At 43.5% G+C, this 24,783-nt stretch overlaps 1 protein-coding gene across 2 annotated transcripts in view; it reads left to right on the top strand.

Annotated features, from left to right (window-relative positions):
* The window catches only part of WDSUB1 (WD repeat, sterile alpha motif and U-box domain containing 1), a 445,966-nt gene that overhangs the window by 366,129 nt on the left and 55,054 nt on the right, over nucleotides 1-24,783 (top strand). For both annotated transcript variants that reach the window (XM_085645497.1, XM_085645498.1), the window contains one exon: nucleotides 704-883. In XM_085645497.1, the coding sequence (XP_085501623.1) occupies nucleotides 704-883 (180 nt within the window). The remainder of the gene's footprint in view (nucleotides 1-703; nucleotides 884-24,783) is intronic.

Here is a 24,783-nt window from a genome sequence, read left to right on the forward strand (position 1 = left end):
AAACATACCATGTGTCTCTGTATTTGTCGATGTCCCTGATGCTTTATTTTTCCTTTCCACACGCCTCAATAGGGTGCAAAAAAAGTACAGAGCACTGAAAGCAGCTGGGGCTTATGCACTCCGATGTTGTCACATCCGGGAAGGACAAAGTTGTGACTGAGGGAACACTGCAACTCCCGCAGGGCTGGGAAGCTATTAGCAGGGAAATAGAAAGTTTCTGGATCCAGTCTGGCACCAGGAAGATATACATGGAATGAGGAAAAGATAATGGCTTGATCAGAATATTTTTATTGATGGGAAGTAACTTTTTCCTCATGGACCTTACTTTTCTGCACAAAGGAAGTCACACATTGACCCCAGAGTGACTGGGATAGCACAGTGTATGGATCAGGACATTGTACGTGAATGACACACAGAGTACTGAAACTTCAGGTTTAGGGTGTCTGTTGGTTCAAGAGTTCTTAGGGAGTGAATTATAGTAATTTCTGTAAGTGCTTGCTATGTTTATGAATTCAGGTTGCCCAGTATTGGGTGTAATTAATAGCTCTGTGGGACAGGCCCAAGAATAGTGGAGTTAGTGCAGGTAAGAATATTTTCTCTGGCATTAAAATGCACTTTGATTTACATTATTTGAAGGTTGAACACAAATCCTTTTGTGCCTTATTATTTGCAGTTATTCATTTTCCTACTCTTGTTTTCCAAGGCGGGCAGGCGGATAACATATGTACGCCATCTGTTCAAGTTTGGACCGAGGATGAAGTCTCTGCATGGCTGTCTACGGAGGGTTTGCCTGATCTTGTTCAGGTTTTCAAGCTCAACAACATAGATGGAAAAGAGCTGTTAATGCTCACAAACGAAAGTCTGAAAAATGAGCTCCATATTGGTAAGTACTCAAAACAAAAAGTATTTTTATTGATTTCACACTGGCGATCAGGGACTTGTAGTAGGTTTTAAACAGCTTTTAACATTGGTAAAGCCCCTGAAAATCTGACCTCTGTGGGGCATTTGTTTTCTTTTCGTACCTCTGAGAAAGGTAGGTGTAAGAGTCTTTCTAAAGTGATATGGTCTTACTATACCTCTGTGGCCCAGGCCTTCTTTGTGGTTGATCCCTGTGTCCTGGGCTACTTGGCACCAGAGAAAGAATAATCTGGTGAAGCACAGCAACCAAAGCCCTTTAAAATTGTCTCAAACTTTCCCATGGTTAATATAATAAATAGCCTCAGAACGACTCACAGGTAGGTTTCTGCTATTCTGCAATAATTATTTCCATTGTTTGTGTTACAAGTTGTGCTCTGATAGTCCTCAGTTCTGTCTGCTTGAATACTTTAATAATTAAAATAAGTAAACATTTCAAATCAATCAGAAGGTCACATACAGTCTAATGTGATATGAAATTATCTCTCGTTTCTAGGTTACATTGATTACCTATTGCTCCATTTTGCGTAAAATCTATAAAAACATGGAGACAGAATTCATTTAAAAATCTCTGGTGATAATTCCATTAGTATTTCTATTATTTTTTTTTTCCCTAAGGTAGGAGTTCTTGTTACCAGAGTAAAAGGAACATTTACAATTTAGTACAAAAAAGTTCGTGAGAGATGAGATTAAAGCGGGCTGAAACTGTTGAAAATTGCATTCCTAAACTTCTTTTATTGTGTAAAAACAGTACATTCGAGACCTCTTGTATATACTTTAGTATATACTTATATGTGTATGTACTTTGTGGGCTCTGGAGATCAGCCTTAGGACTTGTCTGCTTCCACTTAGGGACTTTTTTCCTGTTCAACTGCCTCTATTTAACTGTCTTGATAGAAAACGACCAGCAGAGGTCAGTAAAATACCAGAATCACTTTAGCATTCTCTAGATTCCAGTCCATGGAAATTGACTTCCACGAGCACCCATAGACAATATTTTTTCACATCTTGTGTTTTCAGTGATATGACCACCGAAGGCTCTGATTTTATATTAAAAACAGAGCTTTGGACTATACCATTTCCCGCTGAAAGGCAATATTTCTCTCCATGTGTTCCCATACCTGGCGTGTAACGCAGTTTGGCGCTTACTTTCACTCCATGTTAAAGAACAGTAGATGTTTCAGCACCCAGGCTCATGTGCTGCATAGCTATATACATATAAGGCCCCAAAGGCGAAACTGATTGCATTGCACATGCTTGTTTTTGTGTAGCACTCAATCATCCAGGAGACTGTTTCAGAGTACACACTAAAAACATGATCACAAACTGCTGATATCCCTGGATATGAAGTTGCACTCGTGTCACATGGAACATATTCTTTAATATAACACAAATGCATGCTTTCGAAGTGATGTGTCATCACGGATATTGACTTGGAAGTCTAATAGTATAACACTGCATAGCTCCTAAAATCAACCTTTGGATTTCTTAATTGTTATTTGTGGGTTACTTCACAACTTGAAATAAATCTATGTATCCTATATGCCAGAGGTTCAATTTCTTACAAGACATCTCCTTGTTCCCAAAGCGTACTGTGTTACTTTATATATGAAAATAGTTGACATTCCTAAAATCATATGGTGGGCTGAGAATTAAGGTTAAGTTGGCAAGGAAATGTTAGGCTATTGATGCAGCGCCGAAACCCTGGTAACGGGGAATACAAAACCCGTACCGTTATCCTCCCCTGCGTCGCAGACCCAACGTCACACTAACTCATTCACACATGCAGTCATTGGTGGGGCCCATAACACCAACACTCACACTAACCATTCACCGATCTGCACGCAGTTGGAGGGATGAGCGGTTTGTGCGCTTGACATGCGGGGGAACACCTTATAACCTACAGGGAAAGAAAAATTAATTTACAAATTATACATCAATACCCCTTCCACCTACAGATCTCAATCCTGATCATCAAGGCACTCCTCTCACGTGGTCAATGGACCAAAATAGTTGGATTGGTTGATGGTGATCTAGAACCAGCTAAAACACATTTCAAGATTTAGATCTTATCCTTCTTAATAAACCACAAATTCAATTCTTGTTAATCAATATCTGTTTATCTAAAATTTCTTGAAAGGATAGATTTGCATTTTGAAAGTTTATATCAAATTTCAAGTAAATCGCAGAACATCAAATTTACCTAATCTGGCTATCTGAAGTCCTCTAAGTCATCGGTCATATGGCAGTCAGTTGTCAAAGTTCCAAGTTATTTGCTCAGCACGCTACAGTCTCAATAGATCAGCAAAGACCAGAGACGTGCAAGCATCTGTCAGTGCCCATAGAATTAGGAAAAGTTCGCAGTCATCAATAATTGGGCAGCATCCGGATCATCTAGGATTCAGGGAACACAGCAGTCACCCTAAGTAGTAGAGTTCGCGTAGAGTCACCGTCGTCGTCGTTGTCATCGGAAAGCGTGATCGCATAGCCTGTCTCTCTATTCTACCGCGTATTTTATAACAAAATCAAAGTAAGAAGATACATTTAGTTATTTTAATACAGTCGTGATTGGTTGGTTGAGATCGTCCGACAGGAACTTTTTGGGATATTGGTACAGTTCAAGGGGGGATGTCACACGTTCATTTAATGTCAGTCCATTCTGGTTTTCTGTGGACGTCCATTGTCTTTCGTCTTGGCCGTCATCCCACAGTGACCTTGTTTGAGAACACTAGGATCAGGGTTCATGATGAGGTCTGGAAGACTTTGTCGCTTTTGCGCACTTCATTCCGTGCCTCGTGGGACAGTGGCCACTTCGTTGTGTCACGTCGGTGGCCATTTTGAGATTTAGGGCCAAACGCCAACTTAAGCGAAACAAACACAAAAGAGTAATTAATGCATAGAAATAATAAATCTAATGTTAACCCCTTACTAATCTCTCTATGTGCTTGTATTTATCTAGCGTATAGCAACATTTAAAGCATTTATATTCACCCTTTTGGTCCTCCTCTCGGGCAACATTACAAAGACACCACAAAGCAACATATATCATGCATTATTCTATTTATTACATATACTACTGTTAGTATGCGTACGGATTTTAGTCAAAGGTTATTTAGCCATGCAATATGCAATCCCACTTGTATTTTGGATATTAGTAATGTTGGTTTAATATTCATGCAAACTCATTTAATAATATTATGATTAGTATTTTCATGCAGAATGGGGGAGGTATACAAAATTTTGTACTACTCGCTCCATCACTATACAGTGACACTTGTTTCTTAAATTGGGAATTTCTGCTGTTTTTAGATTTTTAATAAGTATACAGACCTGTGACGAATGGAATGCTTGAATTAATCTCCGGCATTGATTATCACTGAAATCCATTGATATTTTGCACACCATACCTCCTCAGTTTGGACCCAGCTATATGCAAATCAGTCTTGACCCTGCTCCAATAGGAACAGTCCAGCCCAAACTGCGAAGCCAGGTCCTCCCTTAACCGGAACACAAGTAACCCAGGCCCAGTTTTGTCCTAGTTATTAGCTCATCAGCCTGGTACAGTTTGGTTCCAGTGACACAGTGTGTACGGAATCCACGTCTGGGCAACGTCCCACTTAGGGCGACACAATAAGTATACAAAACAGTGACGAATCGAACGCTTTAATGAATCTCCGCCCCTGGTCATCACTCGGGCCGCATCTCAATCCATCCTTGCATTGCACACTATGCCACCTTAGTTTGGACCCAGCTTTATGCGAATCGGTCTTGACCCTGCTCTAATAAGAAACGTCCATCCTAAACTGCCAAGTCTGGTCCTCCCTGAACCAGAACACAATTTAGAGATTTTTTTTGGGTTTATAAGCATGCATGGAACTCTTATAACATGTGTAAGTATTTAATGATAAGGGCATTTGATGCAGTGTTTATGGTTGTCTGATCATGTGTGTATCTGTTAGTATTGCGAACAGCATGCTTTGGCAGTTGTCAAGTAATCCAGAGTTCCATCACTCTCATTTTTTGAAGGTGAAAGTAGTCTGGGACATTTAAGAAGTGACTCAGTGGCCTGTTCACAAATGCAAACAGGCCAGTAGACCAGCCATGATCTGACCTAGGCATCTTTGGTTTTCAGAGTGGTGTGGGCTAAGGAGGCCACAGAACAGCTGACAAATTAGTCTGCCACCAGTTGTACTGCCCTTCTTCCATCCTCCAGTTTTAGGTTGACAGAGGCATTGGAGAGGTGGCAGGTGCTTGGTAACTAGGTAGCTGTAGTGAATAGAGCCTTGAATCAGGTGTCCCCTTACTTGGTCCTTCACGGGTGGAAAAATTGTGTAGACCATGGAAGAACATGACAACTGACGTCAGACTAGACACATCTAACACAGCCAATGATCACTAGACCAGCCCAATAAATCCCAGTCCAGTCCAATGAGTAACAGCCTGGACCCTTGAGTGAACTTCAGCCCATGCAAGGAACTCCATTTTGGACCCGTCATTACCAGTCCACTCCATAATTCCTGGTCCTGGTCTAGTGACTGACACTTTGTACCAGTATCTGCAATGACCCCTCTCCCTTTCCTTCCTGGCCTATTAACGCTCTGCCTAACTCAGTAGCTTCCAGTTTGACCAAGTGACACGCATACAGGTGAGCATGAATACCCACAGTCCTGCTCAGTGACTCCCAGTTCAAAAGTGGTATTCGCAGTGCAACTCACTGACTCACAATCCAGTCCAGTGATGCCCAACCTAGGTAATCGTGTTGTAGACTTGTAACATCTACTTACCCTGCTCAGCCTCCAGATTGGCGAGTACTGCAAATAGACGTGTCATTTTCAAGAACACAATTCTTTCTGAATGATCCTGGCTTTGTGCTGTGTAGGGCATGCATTTAAACAATGCCTTGCTATTTTGAAAGCATTCATAACCTTCATCGGCATTTGGCAGTTGAAATTGAATAAGTATTGTGCTTAATGAGCAACTGTAGGAAACTTCCTGTATGTACTGGCACCATTAAAATGTGTTGCCATTACTACTCTTAGATTTGTTTATTTAGTCTTATCCCTACTTGCTGCTGTTATTTCTACTCCCTCTACTGACACCTACGATTACTTTTACTTATTACTGCTTATGCACTGCTATTTTTACTTACCCCTGGTCACTCTTATATAAGCCTACCTTATCTTCTGGGGTCATTTGTATTTATGCCTACTTACTCATAGAGTAACTCTTACACTTATCTCACACCTACACTTATCCTTTATCCCACACTTTTGCTTACTCCTACAATTGTACTTACTGATGCATGCTCTTTTTCTTATTTACTTGTTATTAAATGTATTTACTCCTACTCTTTTAGGTTTAAATCATCTTTTTGTTATTTTTAAGAGCTTTGATTAATATTTTATGAGAGCCAGGGTGGTAGATAAAGAGAGGAAGAATACATCTCAAAGTGCATTTAGGAATCCTGAGATCTTAGTCCAGGGAATGATAGCAGGAGATTTACAATTCCATAGTAGTAGCCGACAAGAAACAAGCAATTATGAATATGACTCCAGATTCAGACAGTCAATGCTTTCTATTTGGACTGTCCTGAATTCGGTTCTGAAACCATTTTTGAAGCTGTTCTCAAAACTGACGTTGGCTTCTGTTGAACGCGGTGTCAATGTAAGAGTATCTTTGAAGCTGCTTTTAAGAGAACAGGTTATTTGATTTGCTAAGAAAAGATTGGAGGAACATCCCTAAGAGAAGACATTTTATCTATTTTCTAAGATTTTAATAAAATAATCTTTTAAGAGGACGTAAGATTTTTTGGGGTCTACTACGTATTTCTTAGTTTGCCAGATCTCCGGTCAGGAAAACAGATGATTCACAGAAGAGGGGTATTTATCGCCTTAAGACTGAAATTCAAGTTTACTAAGTCATCTACAAAACAGTAGCAGACTGGATACAGAGCCTGAATGACCCTCCTTGATAGGGCCTGCTTCAATTGATCTTATTCATTACTCCGCTTTTCTTAAAGCACGCAAACTAAACTGGTTTCCCTGGGGGGGAAAAGCTGTTGCCTAGGTATATCCATGCTTTATTGGACCTAGCAGCATTAGTAGTGTCTTTATTACTGACCATCTCAGGGGGGCATTTAAACACCTTTTACAGGATGGCACAAAGGAATCTATCTAGAGCAAGCAAACTAGTATGGCCACAGGGGTCCAGTTTCAGTTATTCATCAGCAGCATTCCTGGATTGGTATGACTAAATTTTCACCTGATTTGATGAGCAAGTTAATTTACATGCTCTTTGACAGACAGAGACTGTTTAGAAAAAGGCGGGTGAATCACTGAGAGATTCAGTCAGGCTGCTCTAGGACTTTTCGCTCCTGCGTGAAAGCATCACAAGTAGTGTGTGTGTGTGGGGGGGGGGGGGGGGTTTCAGAGGATATGTTCATCTATTTTGGAGACATCAGACAAAACAGCAAGTGGCACTACACTTTTTTTTTTTTTAAACACACTTTATTTTGTGGTGAGGCTGGAACACCTACAGAGGGGGAATATGTGCATTGACAACAATGACCCGAGAAATAAAAATAAATTAATGTTATAGATACTAATGTATGTAACGATGTGAATGCACGAAGCAATGTATGAGCAATATTATAAAGATTAAGACAAGCCATGTATACTGTACAGAACGCATATACAATGTTTGATATGTAAACGGATGATATAACTGTGCCACTTATGTTAAAATAAAAAGAATTATAAAAAAACCACACTTTATTGTTTTTTTAAAGTTTTTGCATCTTATATAGACATAGGTACATGTAATAAATGTATTACAGTAGTATGCAGTACAGTTACATTTAAAAGTCGAGCAGGGTTTTAATTTGTTTAGCTAAACATGTCTTATGACATATTGTACAAATTGTAGACAGCTCGATTGTAGCTGCAGTTGGATTTCTAGTTACCTATACAAGTGTATTAACAGTATTCCAAAGAAAAGGAAAATGAACAATGTTATTTGTCCCTCCCATCCCACCCAACTCTACTGGCCCTACTCCAACGCATAATGTTGCCAATAGGCTATGACTCATGCCCCTCCATTCACACATGTAGGGGTAGTACATGTTTGTGTGGTAATGTTGTGCAGCAGAACTATGCTCAGGGTTGCTTTGTTTGTGTGGGGACTGCCTATTGAACATGTCTACATATCCTGCTGCACTGCATGCCACAACACTTTCTTGCCTTTTTAATTTTAATAAATACCATTTAATACCACTCTCCCCCCCCCCCCCCCCACCTCCCCCTACCAAGGGGCCATGGTGTAAGCAGAGGTAGTTGGAGCAAGGATCTTCTGTGTTCTCCTTTACACCTCCATCTTCTAAGCCTCTTCGATTCTTCACTCCATACCTTTAGGGGTTGGGTAGGGGGGTTTCTTTCAAGATGATAGGAGTTTACCACAGATAGTTGATCTTTCAGATTGTCAGGCATGGATGCAGTTTTCAATTTTTAAGTAAACATCTACATCCATTCTCCTCCTCTCTTCATCCGTTCCGCTCTTACAAACATCTTGATGGAGATATCAGCCTTTTAGAGTAAGGTGTCATCAAAGTGCTCCCACCTTTTCAGGGTGCCAAAGACCTGTGAAGAGAGTCCAGTGAATCCCTAAATGGTAAACAGAGGTAAAAGCAGATTATTCTAATTATCTTTTTGTGGTAGTGTGGGCGAGCAGTTAGGCTTATTAGAGGATAGTGCTAAGCATTTGTTGCACTCACAGAAGCAATAAATGATGCACACACTCAAGAATAAATCCGAGATCAATTTATAAAAACAATATACATTTTTATGTAATTTTTAAGACTCAGAACACAGTTCTAAAGTAAGTGCTTTTGCAGTTACGATTTTTTCAAAGTTTGGAAAATATATCACTTTTGTGCCCAATTGCGCACCATTGGAAACAATAGGGGAAAAGCTGAAAAATGTAGTATAAAACAATAGAATGCTTTCAAGAAGAGAAGTTCATATAATTATTCCATGGATGGTTTACAGTTCCTATATAAAGAAAAAGATAGCAATAGCCAACGTATCGGCTATAGAGAGTAAGGTGTGTCTCCAAGGTCAAGGTGAGTGTGTAGAGTGGGTAGAGGGTACTCCTTGTTGTGATACTGAGTGCCCTCACACACCCTTGCGGATGTTTAGCATCATCATTGGGCACAATTGCTCCTCGTGGGGGTGGCGCTGCAGTCCCTCACGGGCCCTTGGTTAGGGGCTCTCTGTTGGAGTTCTTTTAGGAGTTGCCGCATTTGTGAGTGTGGGTGTGTGGGTCAGGGTGTGCTAGTGAGTGCAGGTATTAAAATTGAGACAGGGTCCAAAAATAGTTTAATTGGGAGGTCCCTGGTTCAAATTAAAAAATTGGCGGGGATGGAGATGCACGGTAGTGCTTGTTATGAGAGGGGAAACTAAACAAAATAATGTCCTACTTCTCTCAACCCGTATGGTGTAATAACAAAAAGTGCTGTAAGAAAGGTTAGGTCAACATGTTTCGCGCTTTTAGGTGGTCCCTATTGGATCCAGGAGCGCTTCGTCAGGACCAATAGGGACCACCTAAAAGCGCGAAACATGTTGACCTAACCTTTCTTACAGCACTTTTTGTTATTACACCATACGGGTTGAGAGAAGTAGGACATTATTTTGTTTAGTTTCCCCTCTCATAACAAGCACTACCGTGCATCTCCATCCCCGCCAATTTTTTAATTTGAACCAGGGACCTCCCAATTAAACTATTTTTGGACCCTGTCTCAATTTTAATACCTGCACTCACTAGCACACCCTGACCCACACACCCACACTCACAAATGCGGCAACTCCTAAAAGAACTCCAACAGAGAGCCCCTAACCAAGGGCCCGTGAGGGACTACAGCGCCACCCCCACGAGGAGCAATTGTGCCCAATGATGATGCTAAACATCCGCAAGGGTGTGTGAGGGCACTCAGTATCACAACAAGGAGTACCCTCTCCCCACTCTACACACTCACCTTGACCTTGGAGACACACCTTACTCTCTATAGCCGATACGTTGGCTATTGCTATCTTTTTCTTTATATAGGAACTGTAAACCATCCATGGAATAATTATATGACCTTCAGGAGCACTGGTACAGGACCTTTTTCATTCGCTCCTAGTCCCCTCTCTCATTGATTGGTTGCGAAGAAGAGAAGTTCACCTTCTCGTTTTAGGTCAATGTTGGAACCAGGTCCAAAGTTCCTGCAGGAGAAGTTCAGGAGCATCCCGGGTCAGTGGGAGCAGAGCGCTGAGTGTCTTGGAAGCTACTGCGTAAGGACGAAGGGGGCCACTTGCAAGTAGACTGCACAGGAGGACTTACAGGAAAGTCCAGTGGGGCTCCATCGAGGGAGGAGGTCCTCGCAGTCAGGAGCAGGCAACGTTAAGAGGTGATCTTGGGACAACTGGGCCACTCAGGAAGTAGGTCTTGGGTGTCCCAACGTCTCTCGATGGGTGCTTGCTTCTGGTGCTTTGGGAGTCCGGTGTGGAATCTTCTTCTCTGTGTTTGCCATTGGGGGTCTGGTACCCCTGGTATTGGTACGCAGCTGCTCCTGTAGGTCCTGGTGTCTCCAAACTCGGTGAGGAGACAGTACTGACCCTCCGCAGCTGTTGTACCTTTTTTTGCTTCAGTGCTGCTTCGAGGTTGTTGAGGAGCAGCAAATTGACAAATCGGACTTTACGGGATCGGTGCCTGTGGGGTGCAGGGGAGTGATACTTTCACTCCAAGGGAGCTTCTTGCTGATTTTTTTAAGGCTTGAGGTGCTTCGGGGTTCTCGAAGTCCTTTCAGGTTAAGCATTACACAGCAGGCAGTGATTGTCGAGTCCTGGAGGCAGCAGGTAGGGCTTGGTGCCTTTTTCTTCTGCAGCAGAGCTTCAGTTCTCGTGCAGTGGGTCTTATTTGTCCTAGTCTTCTCTTGTCCATCGAATCTGGTGTTCAGGTCTCGGGGGCCACCTAAATACTGAATTCAGGGGTGTTACAAGGGGAGACAGGTAGTATCCAATGGGCTCCCTACCTTTAGGGTGTCTACCTTCTTTAGTGACCACTTCCTGTGGGAAGGGGCACTACCCTAACCCTTATAGGTTGTTTTTCCACCATGGCATTTCAGGAAACGGGTTCTCATCGTTTGCCCACTCCAAAGGTGGTGTTGGCTAAGTGGAGACCCTCCTCCTAATCTAACAAATTTTCCCGCCTTTCCTCCTGACAGAATTAGAGCAGAAAAAGGGGCTTGGCTTCCCCCACTATCTAGAGATTCCTGGGTTAGATTTCAATGACGGCATCGCCTTTGAAGCTTCCCGCCCAGGAAGGCCATCCTGTCTTGGAGGAGGTGTGAAGCACCTCCTCCAACTAATAGTAGCCAACATTTCATGCTTAATCTGTTGAAAAAATACCTTATAAATCTCCCCCGGAAGACTATCAGGTCCCGCGGCTTTGCCCATTTCTAGACTATTAACTGTTCCTCCATAGAAATTGGGGTTTCTAATAGATCTACCTCATCTGGGTCTAATTGTGGTATGTTCCCCCCATAAATATATTATTACCTAAAGCAAATATTTCCTGTTGTGTATATAATTCCGTATAAAATTGATGAAAAATGCCCAATATCCCTTGAGGCTCATGGCACAAAACACCTAGGTGATCTTTAAGACCCATAATTCGATGGGAGGCTTCTTTCATATGCAACCGAAGTGCTAAGCAACGACCAACCGCTTCCCTATACTCAAGACATTATTTTTTATATGTCAAATATTTCCTAGCATTTTCCGTGTTCCATAAAGCATTAATAGTTGCCCGACACCTAGCAACATTTGTCCCAAGATCCACTATATTTCTATGTTGTACTATCCCCTGGGTCAATTTTCCCTCGCCATTATCATTTTGGAATACAATTCTTATACCTTTAATTTAGTTTTCTTCGAGTGATATAAACCAAAACTCAGCACTTCGCCCCTGAAGCTAGCTTTAAAAGTGTCCCATATAATTGCCGTATGAGCTGATTGTCTATTGAGATCGAAGAACTCTGCAATCCAACTAGACATATGTTATTTACAACTGTCATCTAGGCACAGCTTCCGATCAAATGAAAAGGTTCTTATTATAGACTTTAGACCGATTGCTACTATTTCTAAAAGTATTGGAGCATGATCCGATGTGATCCTGGGAAATATGTAAACCAATGCCCCTGATACATATGCTGAAGATAAGAAAAAATAGTCAAGTCGTACCAATTTCTTATGAGGATATGAGTAAAACGTGTACCCCGGATCTGTTGGAAAAAGGTTATCCCATACATCGACCAAGCCATGATCATTCACGAAGTTATATAGAGCTTTAAAAACTCTGGGTTTACGTCCCTTATACCCTTGTGGTCCACTCTGAAGTTCCTTTTTTACCAAGCTAATATTGAGATCACCACATACCACTAATGGAGTTGGCCAAGATGCAAGCTCTAAATTTAGATTGTCAAAAACTGTCGACTCATCTAAATTGGACCCATAAATAGTGCAAAGTGTAAGTTTACTGTTACCTAGCACACATTCAGTGATAGCCCATCTCCCCATTTTATCCGCTAACCAGCGGCCTGTAGTCTGTACGGCTGCTTTAGCTAATATTGCAACCCCCCGCGTCGTTGAAGCTTGTTGTGAGGCAACTAAAAGGGAGAAACCTAAATCATTTAACATACTACGTTTGCCCCAAGGTATGTGTATCTCTTGCACACATAGCAGGTCTGGCTGAATTATGCGAAGCTCTGCCGCAACCCTTTTCCTCTTATTATAATTATTAAGGCCAGAGACATTTAAGGAACACATTTTAACCCCCCTGGAAACCATAATAAAACCAAAAAGAAACTATATCATTTCCAAATGATACTACAGTTGTAAAGTCCAAACAGGCTTCTCGCATTGTATAATTTTATTTCCATTTTTAATACCGTGGATTTTTTCACTATTACCCCACCAAAGTACCCCCCACCAAACCATCCACCCCCCACCCTCACCAAGCACTGTCTTACCCCCCCCCCTCCCCTTTAACAAGGCTTTAGGACCCATGAACCTATAGATGCCAAGCTGCCGTGTGTCTCCTGCCTTTGCTCACAAACCCCCCCCAGTCATAAAAGAGGTAGTCCCTCCCTCCTCCTGACTGGACCGAAACATATATTATTGACTATCCAAAGTAGGAGGATAGAGAAAGCCTACAAAAAAAAGAAAGAAAAAAAAAAGAAACATTGACTAATATTATATATTATCCTTACTTCCCAGAACTCATAGTATTCAAGAACTCCTTAGCAGAAGCTTCATTAGTAAAGAAACGAGTGCGGTCCTGGAATATTACTTTTAAGTTTAGACGGATTCATCAAAAATGCTTGCGCACCTTTACCTTGAAACAACACAATAAGCTGGTGTAGCTGCCAGCGATTCTCTACTGTAGACCAACAAAAATCCGGCCTAACAAAAAACTCAACATCTTTCCCAGATCTTTTCTTGTCCGGGCGAGCTAAATGAAAAACCTCCTCTCGGGCCAAAAAATTGTTAAATGAGACTAGAAAAGCTCTAGGTCTTTCATCAGCTTGTCCGGCTCTCGTACGTATATTAAATGGGAACCGATGCGCCCGTTCAATCTCCCTACCCCAGTCCCATCTAGTGAGCTCAGGAAAGGGGCTTGTGAACAAGTTCACAATAAATTTACGAGGGTCTGATCCTTCCTTTCCCTCTGGAATCTGTAGTACTCTGAGATTTGTCCCTTGTGCACGATTTTCCATTTCGGCCATTTTCCACTGTGTATCTTCTTTAATGGATCAAAGTGATTCTGTCAGCGCCTTCTGAGTTCATCTTCTAGATTAGATTAACGAGCCTCTGCCTCATTAAATCTAGAAGTAAAATCAGCACAGGATTTAGCCAGACGCCGCACCGAATTTTGTAACTTACGACTGAGATTTTGGACATTCCGGCTTTCATCTCTCGTTTCCTCCCGGTGAGACATAATAGATCGATATATTAAAGACAGAGAAATATCTTCCGGGGGCTGACATAATTGCAACTGACCATCGCTCTGCTGGTTTTTCTCAGCCTCAGTCTTATTCACACTATGCTCTAATCTCTTACAAACAGTATGAGGATTGCCTTCTATAAACTCCACAGAGTCCTCTGAACAGATACTACTGTGATCACTACCGCCAGCCCCGTTCATCTGTTAAGAATAATGTGCCACCAAATCTTCACATGGGTGTTTGCATGTCTCCTTCCACATTTACAACCTGTATATTAGCTGCTTCACTGCTCTCAGCAACACCAGAGTCAACACCAGAGTCAAAAACAGTGGAGCTTTGTACTCGCCTCACAACCACCAATAGGTTGCTCCTTATCTTTTACTGCCATTGAATCCTCGCTCAAGATCAGGGTTGGGGGTGATGCCACATAAAGATGTTCCATATTTAGCCCCCCATTACCATGCCTATCTGCATTTTCCGCTTCCTCTGATTGACTAAGAGGGAGCTTTTTGCCTTTCCTTTTGTCTTTGGCAGCAGAGAAGATTGCAGGGATAGTTTTACTTACCCTAGCATCCGTTTTAGCTCGCACCGTGTTTGAATCATGCTTAGGACCTTTAACCACATTACCGGGTGTCTTGTCGCTCCCAGCGGGGTTCTCTTCAACCTGCACATCTTCTTGAGCGTGTACCTTTCGGCGGCATGACCACCGATCGAGCAAACTTTCCGGAGCCGTTGAGCTGTTCCCAGGTGGAGTCAATCACCCTGAGGCGGAGTTCACGTATCGGAGACACCCAGCGGCTTCGTCGGAGTCTGAACAGTCCCGCCGCGAGCGCTACCCAGACACTCAGCATTCAGCCTCCTCGGAAAAAACATCCCGGATTTTGGCAGAGCAATGAACAGTAAATCCAAGTAAGTGGTGTTTTCTGGGGATGCTAAGGAATCTTTAGGACCCGTAGAGTATTACATTTCAGCAAAGTATTGGCTTTCTCCTCCACAAAAACGGCAATTTGCGAGCTCCGGCAGGAGCGGTCAGCTCACACGTCCACTTGTGTGGGCGCCATCTTGCCTACTCAGGGGTTAGTATTTTCAGTGTCAAACCGTGAGGCTATATGTTGCATTTGTGGTCCTGCTTAGTATTTGCATAATTGTGGCACTGCTTCATGTTGTGGTCCTGTCACACATCCCAGTTTAATCCTAGATGGCTCATTGCCCACACCATCATCTTATTCTGCCAGAAAAGTTCAGGAATTGGTTGGAAAGCACATTACTGCTTGCACATAGTGGTTCGGGAAGGATCACTAACTTGTTTGCTGCAATTCTACTACACATGACTATGGGCAGCCTCACCTACTAGAAGCTTCCCTTTTAAATATAATAAAAATGTATTACCACCAGATCCTCTGTTCTGATGTACATGAGAGGGCTTATTAGCTGGCAGGAGACTGATAGGATATTTCAGGGGGTATTTTAGGACAATCATTGCCTGGGCATCCACTAAAAGGGACATTTTAGACCATTAGAAAATCGGTTTGAGATGTGAGTGAGATCACCTCAGCCCTTTATAGTAATAAGCTGTAACAATGAATATGGTCGTAAAAACGTTGGTTTATGTTGGCACACACAAGATTTTAGATCAATCAACAAAGGACAACACCTCAGAGAGTACTACATGTTGCAGAATAATGGCCTCGTGTATCTCCTTGCTATAATAATGCTATCAGCATTTTGCTGTTCTTGTATCATGCTCAACATTTTACTGATTTACATGCTAATCGTAATGCATGCTTATTTGTGACTACTGAGACCACATATGAAAGCCAAGCATGAGGGTAAAATCACATTTCTTTAAGCTTGCATTGAATCAGCACAAAACTCAATGCAGGAACCGTTTAAAATGTATAGACAATTGATAACTCAACCCAACCAATATATTTTACACAAATTATCTAAAGAGTTTTGCAAGGCATTGGAGGTCTATTATGTGAAAACATTTTATGTCCGAGAGACAAAATTGAAAATGAATTTGTAGACTGTAGTAGTAAATTAGTGTTTTGACCAAGTCATTAACATCAGAATTCCAAACGTTTGATTTGTTGTCACGTACAAACACTGTGAATGTAGGGGAGGTCTATTTGCACCCCACGCGGTCTGCATTGTATATTTTCTCAGCTTGAATTTATGTGGTAAAAATATAATAAATAACACAGGATATTGCTAATATTGTGATTTATACTCTGCTCTGCAAAGGCGGACTTATCCAGACCTTTGAAAATTGCTTTGGTGACACAACCACACCCCCCCAGTCCACTTAGAAGAAAAGAGATTTAGATGGGCCTGAGGTATCAAAGGGTTTTATCCATTCTGTGTCTATGGGAAGATGCTTCGGTACATATGGCCCTTTAGTCCCTAGCATACCACATTCATTACCAATCTGCAAAAACAGTAGAACTGATTGTTTTTCTAATCGCAGAAATACTTGGAGTGCAACATGTTTTCCGCATAGTTTCAATCTGGCTTCAGCCTTTTGCGAGGTACTAAAACCACTGTACTGGATATCATGAAGCAGTTACTGAAAAAACAAGATAAGGGTCAGGCTGCTATGGAGTCAGCAGCTCTTGATACTGTGGACCTTGGGCTGCTTATCTCCCAGTTGGATTTTGGTTTGGAGTGCTTTGTGAGGGCCTTTTGTGAATTTAGTCATTTTTGACCAATCTTCAGCTGAGAGTCTTTTTGGGATCAGTTTATCTCAGGTGCTCAACCCTTATGTGTGGTGTCTCGCAGGGTTTGGCTCTGTTATGAAGATTGTTTATGCTCAGTATCAGATGTATGTTGAGGACACCCAATCCCTCTTGCACTGAAGCTCTGCAAATATTACACATTTGTCCTCTTGTCTATAAAACCATGGATTTAAAAAAAAAACCTCCATGCCAGCAAAGCTGACAAGTGATGTCAGAAATAGGCAGTTGTTTGAGGACCTTCACATGAATACAGAGCAAAACCAGGAGCTTATTTTTTGTTTGCGACTTTCTTGTTCCTCACAGGTGGCATCTGCAGCAAAAACAGCCAATTGTCATCTGTATATTTTATCAGAAACTCACTCTCTTGTGATGATTTGCCACTGTATTGTACACTTATTCAAGCAGTTGTATTATTTCAGCTGTTTTACAGTTCTAGAGTATATTTGAGTATTTCTCAGTGAAGAAAATGACCATCTTTTGCATGGTGTACCCCAAGATTTGTCTTAACTTGTTATTGCTGACTGTAGAACTCTGTGCAAGTTACCCCTGCTAACCCGGAGTAAAGTTCTAGTGATTCTCCTTTGAACATGATGAAAATGGTATTCCATTAATTGGCATATTTAACTTACCTATAAATTGCTAGTATATAGTACACTGTGTACCCATGACCTGATAGTTAAATGTCACTAGAGGACTACAGCTCCCATTGTGCCATCCACTACAGCGACAGTGAAAAACATGGATTCAGAACAGCCATTGTAGTCTGACTATGGCAGTTTAAAAACTACAATCTGACTTGTCAAAATAAACCCTTTGTACAGGTCTAAACCTTCCTTACTGCCCACAAGGCAGGGCACATAGTATTTAAAAGTAGGGCATGTAGAAATGTATTATTAAACATGTCCTTACAGTGAAAAATCCCTAAGAGCTATTTTCACAGTAGCCAGACTGGTTGTTCCATAGGAAAACACTGGCGTGCAATATAACATTTAATAATGCTATCTCCGGGTAGGAAACAGCTAAAACGTCATTCTTTTACTCTGTAATCTTGATTAAGAGCCAAATTTACAGAGAAAGTTGGATTTTTAATAAATATTATGGAAAAGGTACTGAGATCCGAGAAGAGCATCAAAGGACTGGTCCCTCTTTCCCTCATAAACTGTCAGGAGCCACCGTAGCCGTCCAAGACCACTGACGACTTCCGTAGCCCCAGCGCGTCGGAGGACCTAGAAAAACTACATTTCCCATGATTCCCGCTGGCCGGACGCCAGCGCTGACGTCAGGACGCTCGCCGGGGAATCCAGAAATACTTCCGGGTTCCCGAAGAGCGGCGCTGCTGATTCCAGTCGGATGGACGAAACGCCGAGTACTGGTAGGGGTGCGGTTGCACCAGAATATCGACCTGTTATTTGAGCCTGTAAATTCTCATGATAAAGGGTGCGGTTGCACCAGGATATCGACCTGTTATTTGAGCCTGTAAATTCTCATTATAAAGGGTGCGGTTGCACCAGGATATCGACCTGTTATTTGAGCCTGTGATTCTCGTAATAACTATGTGATTATACGGGGGAAGGAAGTCATTCCTCTTAATTGTGAAACTGACGCTGTGGCACGGGAGATTTCTCCTCCCTTTTGCTAGCCTGACACGGCCCTTGGTCGACAGGGGTGGAAGTGAAATACTTTGTTGAAGCCAGGGGGAAGCGGTGCGGGCCTGTTGGCTTGTTAATTACTACCCCTTGCTGTGGACCAGGAAGGTCCCCTCCGCTGTGGCGGAAACAGTATCGTGACTTACATAAATATAGGTTTTCTGGAGTGCTGAGCTGTATGCTTCCAATGCCGTTTGGCCCCAGACAACCGGTACATTGCCTCATTTTATGTGCCTTATATATTGCCTTTGGATGCTAGCACCGGGTGGTGCTAAGGGTGAATCTGAGAGTTCCGAACTTATACATGCTATAAACGGAGTAGTCTCAGTGGAATGGTTCTTTGATACGCTACACGCCAGTGGGTGCTCTCAAAATCTACAGAGGGTATCGCTAACGTCCTGTTTTACTTCTCGTCTTGCATCTCAGGGTCTGGTTGAGCTCCGTGGAAGTTAGCTCCTTACCCCAGAGGGCGGTGGCTGCAGAGTGCTAGGTATGCCCCGATAGTAACAAGCCTGGTTGCACCACTCCTCCTCGATCTCCTCTGTATCATTATCTCTGTGTGGAACCTTTTGTAACTGTGCTCTTCCAATTATAGAACAAGACAGGCCTGTGGCTTCTCAGAGGTTATTCATCTCAATGGCAATGTTCTTTTCCTTTACAGGTATATGGGGGCACAAGTCTAAGATAAGATAAGGGACATTGACTGCACTGTGCTCTGAGGAGATTGGTTAGGTATTGAACTGCATATGTTTTGTTTTCACAGATCTCCCTCCCTGCTGTCCCCTTCCTTTCCTTCCCTCACCTGATCTCTCGATAGTGTCTGTGTATACCAATCGGGCCTTTTGAGCTATCAGGAGGTGGAACCCATATAGCATCGTACGTCTTCGAGGATTTGAGGACCTGACATAAACCCAGGACAAAGAGGTGGACTCCAAGAGTCATAAGGCTGACCTTGTGTTCAAGCTACAGAGGCCTTTCCTGCAATTTCCCAGCTGACCAATTACAGCTGAACCTGTCCCCTACCCTGCTAATGGCTTCTGCTATAGTTAGTCCTGACCCCCAAGTGCTGTTCCTGCGGCCATGGAACCCTGGATAGTGTCAAAGTGTACTTTTCTAACATCCTGAGAAACCTGGGACTTGAAAACATTTTGGCTCAAAAATGCTTTGGCTCCACAGATCTCTGAAAGACTGGAACAAACCTGCCAAGCAGTTCTGACGAATGTCCCGCTCATAGAGTCCTCTTCAGCTACATCCTGTAGCCTTTCCCCGTGGACGAATCTGAGCTCCAAAAAAAGTGACTAAGTCTGAACGTAGAGATCTTGTAATCACAAAAGGACTCCGCAATGTGTGGAGGAGGGAACAGGAGGCGTGGGGTTCTAGGAGCGAGCGGCCTCTATTACTAAATGTTTACCACAAAAGAGCTGCTCCTAGTAAGTTTTGACCCTGCTACAGTTATAAAACCATTGTGAGTGGGGACCTCTCACAAAAAGTAACGGACTGGTCTCTTACACCACCTGGTGTCATGCTTCATCATCAGCCAGTCCTCGCCCTCTAAAACCTTCGTTTGATAGAGGGCGGGCATACACCTGGAGACAGGGATGCACTTCTAAACTAAGGAGTGGGGGCCCGTGAGATGGAAAGTGAAGTTAAAAATCATTATAGTTACCAGAAGGTAAATTTTAATGTGGCCAATAACTATATGATGCTAAAAACAAAGGACGGTGAGTGGGGTGTTTAGTGTCCCCTAACCGTCTCGTGACGTAGAGATCTTCACTAGACGAAGGCGCAACAGTATCCGGACCTTCCTTAGACACGAAATTTGAATTTCCCCTTCTTAGAGCTATCCCACCAAAAGTCAATGGCTTCACGTGACGTCGACTGACTGACATCTGACCTCATTGAGCCCTTCTCAGCCACAGCCTGCTGCCTTGCCACGTCTTGCCTGATTACTAGTTTGGCGGTGTGGGAGCTGGCCGCTACGCTACCACCCCGTTCCCACACCACCAAACTCGACCACCCGCCAGATTAGGAGTTTGCTCCTGGTTTGACGAGCGGTCTCACAGTGGTGCTGTGCTAACGCTCATATGTCAGCCTTAGCAAGGCAGCGCTGTGGAAGTGCCAAAGCCCGTTCCTGCATGACATGGACTGTGAAGTCCTTGCGATGCAGGAACAGGTGTGCATTCACACGGGGGAACAAAGTGCCTCCCCTGCATGCCTCCCCAGCCCTTGAGGTAACAGAGGGCCCCCTTTATTTCCTCACCAGTACACTTTTCATGGCAGGCTCACCACCATAAAAACTGTGGCGCTGAGTAAACTTGTAAGATGCTTGGCGGTGCTGCAGGGACACGGCCAGGAAATTGCATGCCTCTGGCTGATGCATATCCGCCGAAGGATCACAGATCTGCGGTGGTCCAATGGCGGTCTGGCTACCAAAGTTGAACCACTGGTGTGGTGTTTGCCGCACTGCCACCTTGGGTTTGGCGGTCCATCGTACCGCCAAACTCTTAATTATGCCCTAAGTCCAAAGGCAAAACTTGTGACCAGGTCAAACCTGATTTCTGTAGCCGACCCGCGCTCTATCGTGATCCTCCTCAAATTGCGCCTTGGGCCCGGTCTACTACAACAATTTGATCGCGGTTGGCAGCAAACCCATTTTGACACTATTTTTATTCAAAACTGTAAAAATCCATACCTTAGTTTCCTCTTTATTAGATTTTTGTTATTTTGGTGTCATTTTAATAAAATGTACTCTATTTTTTTTAATTGGTTTGACGATTTTGCTTATGTTGTGTTTTGACCTTATTACTATTTTGGTACTACATAAATACTTTATGCACTGCCCCAAGTGAAGCCTGTCTGCTCTCTGCCATAGCTACCAGGGGTTTGAGCTCATGATAATTTAGTGGTTCACCCTACCAAGGATTGGACTTATTATTTGAGAATGGTAGTTATCCCCCTCCACTAAAACTCCTTTTGCTTACTGAGTACTTGATATGCAGCAGTCCAGAATGGTCATTTGAGTAATGTTTGGTTTACACAAGTACTACCATGTTTCCAGTTTGTCTTAAATCACGAAGAATGGAGGTCAAGTCCTAACAAATGGGTTAAGTAGTATTAGGAAATGTATTATTGCCATGCCTCGGAATTACTATATAAATTGTTTCCACTGCAAAAATACAGATTTAAGGAAATCAATTTAAAATGCTGTGTTTGGTGGCATAGGTGGCTGTAGAAACTCATGCTTAGCATAAGTCTGCCATCTAGTATTGGGCTCGGAAGTTTGCAAGTTGTTTTTCTTCGAAGCAGTCTCTCGAGTCACCAGTGACTCCTCTTCTTGCTTGCAGGGCGCTTGCTTATCAACTCCATTGTTAGATTGTTTTTTTCCATTGGGTCGGTCTTGCGCTACTCTACTCCAGTCGACACAGTTATTAGGATCCTTTTCAAATACCGTCTGTATTGTTTTCAATAGAGATTCAATCCAGATTTAGACGATAACTTTTTTAACACTGATTTCATCCAGGTATCGCGCACTTCGGGGCTTCGCCCATTGAGGTGGAAATTCTCTTATATTAAAATGACAAAAAGGTGATGGAGTGGACACATTTTAAATTTTGTTGTTCCTGTCATACTGAATTTCCACATACTGATTTACACGAGGTGTGTAATTCATGCCCTTTTCCTGATCGTCAAGAACAAATCTGTTAGCTCTGTAAATCATTCAGGTTGAAGAAAACTCAAATTCGGAAAGCCAGAAGACTGCAAATATATCGACTCCGCATCGACGAGTCACCAGCCGTTTTCAGCTCGGAAAAGAGCCGGAAACATAAATGGAGGCACATCTGTGGCTGCAAATGAGGGTAATTTCTCTCCAGAACTGAGCTCCGATTCAGACGAAGAACAAGATACCCTCACATCAGGTCAACAAACCGTGAGTAAATTGCCCCATCCAAAATCACAGACATTACAGAATTCTACTGTTGGGCCTCCACTGCCTTCGGGCCATGGTCGGCACCGACTGGCTGATTCTGAAAAGTCTAGGCACAGCTCAGCTCCAAAAAATTTACCCTACAGAATAGACTAGCAAGAACGGCCCCTTCAAAACCATGGTATTCCAGTAGGCTCTGGGAACTGAAACAATCCTGCAAATCACTGGAACGCAGCTGGAGACTGGCCTATTGCCCCCTGGCCAAAATTGCGCTAAGGAAAGCCCAGCGGATCTATTACGCTGCTATCAGGGAGGCTAAAAGCTTCTTTTATACGGAATGCATTGCCAATTCTAAAAATAACTCGAAGGAAATCTTCGCTATTGTCCAGAGTTACTTAATGCCCAAAGCCGAACGCACTTTACTTCCTGTCTCCACTGAATGGTGTGAGAAGCTATCAAGTGTTTTTTATCGAGAAGATCCAGGCCATTCAGGATAGTCTGGGTTCCAACTCGCTCAGGCAAGATAATTCTTTCAGCCTGTTTACCCCCGCCTTAGCCCAACCAGCCTCCCTCCTGACTGGGTTTTCATCTATTGCCCTCCTTGATACGCTTTCCATTCTTAAATCACTTAAATCAGGCTCGCCGACGGACCTGTGTCACGCTAGACTTCTTGCCGAGTCAGCGGAGTTGGTTAACCCGGAGGTGAATACCATTATCAATTTTTCCCTTCACACTGCGACTGTCCCTCTAGATTGGAAACAGGCTAAACTGCTACCGCTCTTGAAAAAACCTTCCCTTGATCCCAACACTCTTGCTAGCTACAGACCTATTTCCCTTCTGCCGACTGTGGCAAAGGTATGCGAGAAAGCAGTTTTTAAACCACTTTCTGTCTTCGTAGAGGCATCTGGCGCTCTCCACCCAGCTCAATCTGGATTCAGGGCATCCTATAGTACGGAGACGGCCTTAGCTGAAATAGCTTAGGCAATAAGGGAATGCCTTGATGCAGGCGGCAGAGCGGCTCTAATTCTGTTGGACCTCTCTGCCGCCTTTGACACGGTGCCCCATCATCTCCTGCTTGCTCGCCTCTCAAGTATTGGGATCTCCGCCAGGCCTGGGATTGGCTTATATCATTTTTAGAGGACAGGACTCAACAGGTATGGCAGCCCCCGTTCTTTTCGGCCCCCAGACAGGTGACTACGGGAGTGCCGCAGGGGTCCACTTTGAGCCCCCTGCTCTTTAACATCTACGTCACCCCACTGATTTATTTAGCCGAGGAACTGGGAGCAAAGATCATCGCCTACGCTGACACTACCCAGCTCCTCTTCACATGGAAGAAAAATGAGCTGGGCACGGATAAAGCGAAATAATGTCTCTCTGCTGTTTTTAAATGGCTTGCACTGGCGCAGTTGAAGTGCAATGAAGACAAGTCCGAGGTTCTCCTGTACAGATCCTTTCCCCTGCATTTTAGGGAAACTATCTGACCTACTGATTGCCCCCTCCCTAATTGTGTTGGCAACCCTGCTAAGAACCTGGCGGTTTGGTTCAGCGAAGACCTCAGATTTTCTATGCAGATTAATAAACTGGCGGGAGTGTGCTTTGGCACGCTGAAATCTCTTAGAAAGTTTTTCCCCCTATTGACCCGACCAGCTAAGGAAATGGTGACCCGTGCCCTCATTCTATCGTGTATTGACTATGCCAACCCCTTACACATTGGCTTGTCCGGTGACCATCTTAGACTACAAACTATTCAGAATGCGGCAGCTACGGTCTTGCTTGGAATCCCAGGTAGATCAAGCATGAAGCAACATATCTGGGACCTCCATTGGCTCCCTGTGCTCCGACTCCGCAGTTAAAGCCAAAGCTTCAGAACCGAAACAAGCAGCTCACTAAAATTTGGGAGAAAAACTAATTTTAGAGTCGAAAACTCAAACAGTTGCTAATTCTCCACAGACTGTACAATCAGTACTCGAGAAATTACACAAGCAACTGGATTCTCGACAAAACACTAAGGGGCTCAATTAGGATGGCAAGAGGATTTGATCAGCCCACCACAGTAGCGGTGATTGGGTCCGACCGCCATGTGTGCAGCGGTCCCGCCCATTCAATTACGATGGGACCGCCACCACTGCGGTCAGATTCCGCACCCTTAACATTGTGGCGGTGGCTGCTGACCGCTGCACCACCGCGATGTTAATAAGAACATGTTGTGCATTTCACTGCACTACATGGCAGGCACTACACTGTGCCTGTCACTTGGTGCAGTGAAATGTAGATGGGTACCATGGGTACCCCCTCAGTGCACCCACACCTCCCCCCCAACACAAGGGGGGCCCGCAAAGGGCCCCGGAAGATATTCTCTGACAGCCTTTTTAATGTCGGTTCAACCGCCACTGAAAGGCTAGCTTCCGCCGGCATCATAATTGTGCTGGCTCCGCCGCCACGTGAGCATGCTGACCGCTCCGCCTGGCAATCATGACGATTGCTACCGGCGGAAATGCGGCGGCCGGACTTTCCCTCCGC

Source organism: Triturus cristatus, chromosome 3_1 (genome assembly GCF_964204655.1).
Source record: "Triturus cristatus chromosome 3_1, aTriCri1.1, whole genome shotgun sequence".
NCBI lineage: Eukaryota > Metazoa > Chordata > Amphibia > Caudata > Salamandridae > Triturus > Triturus cristatus.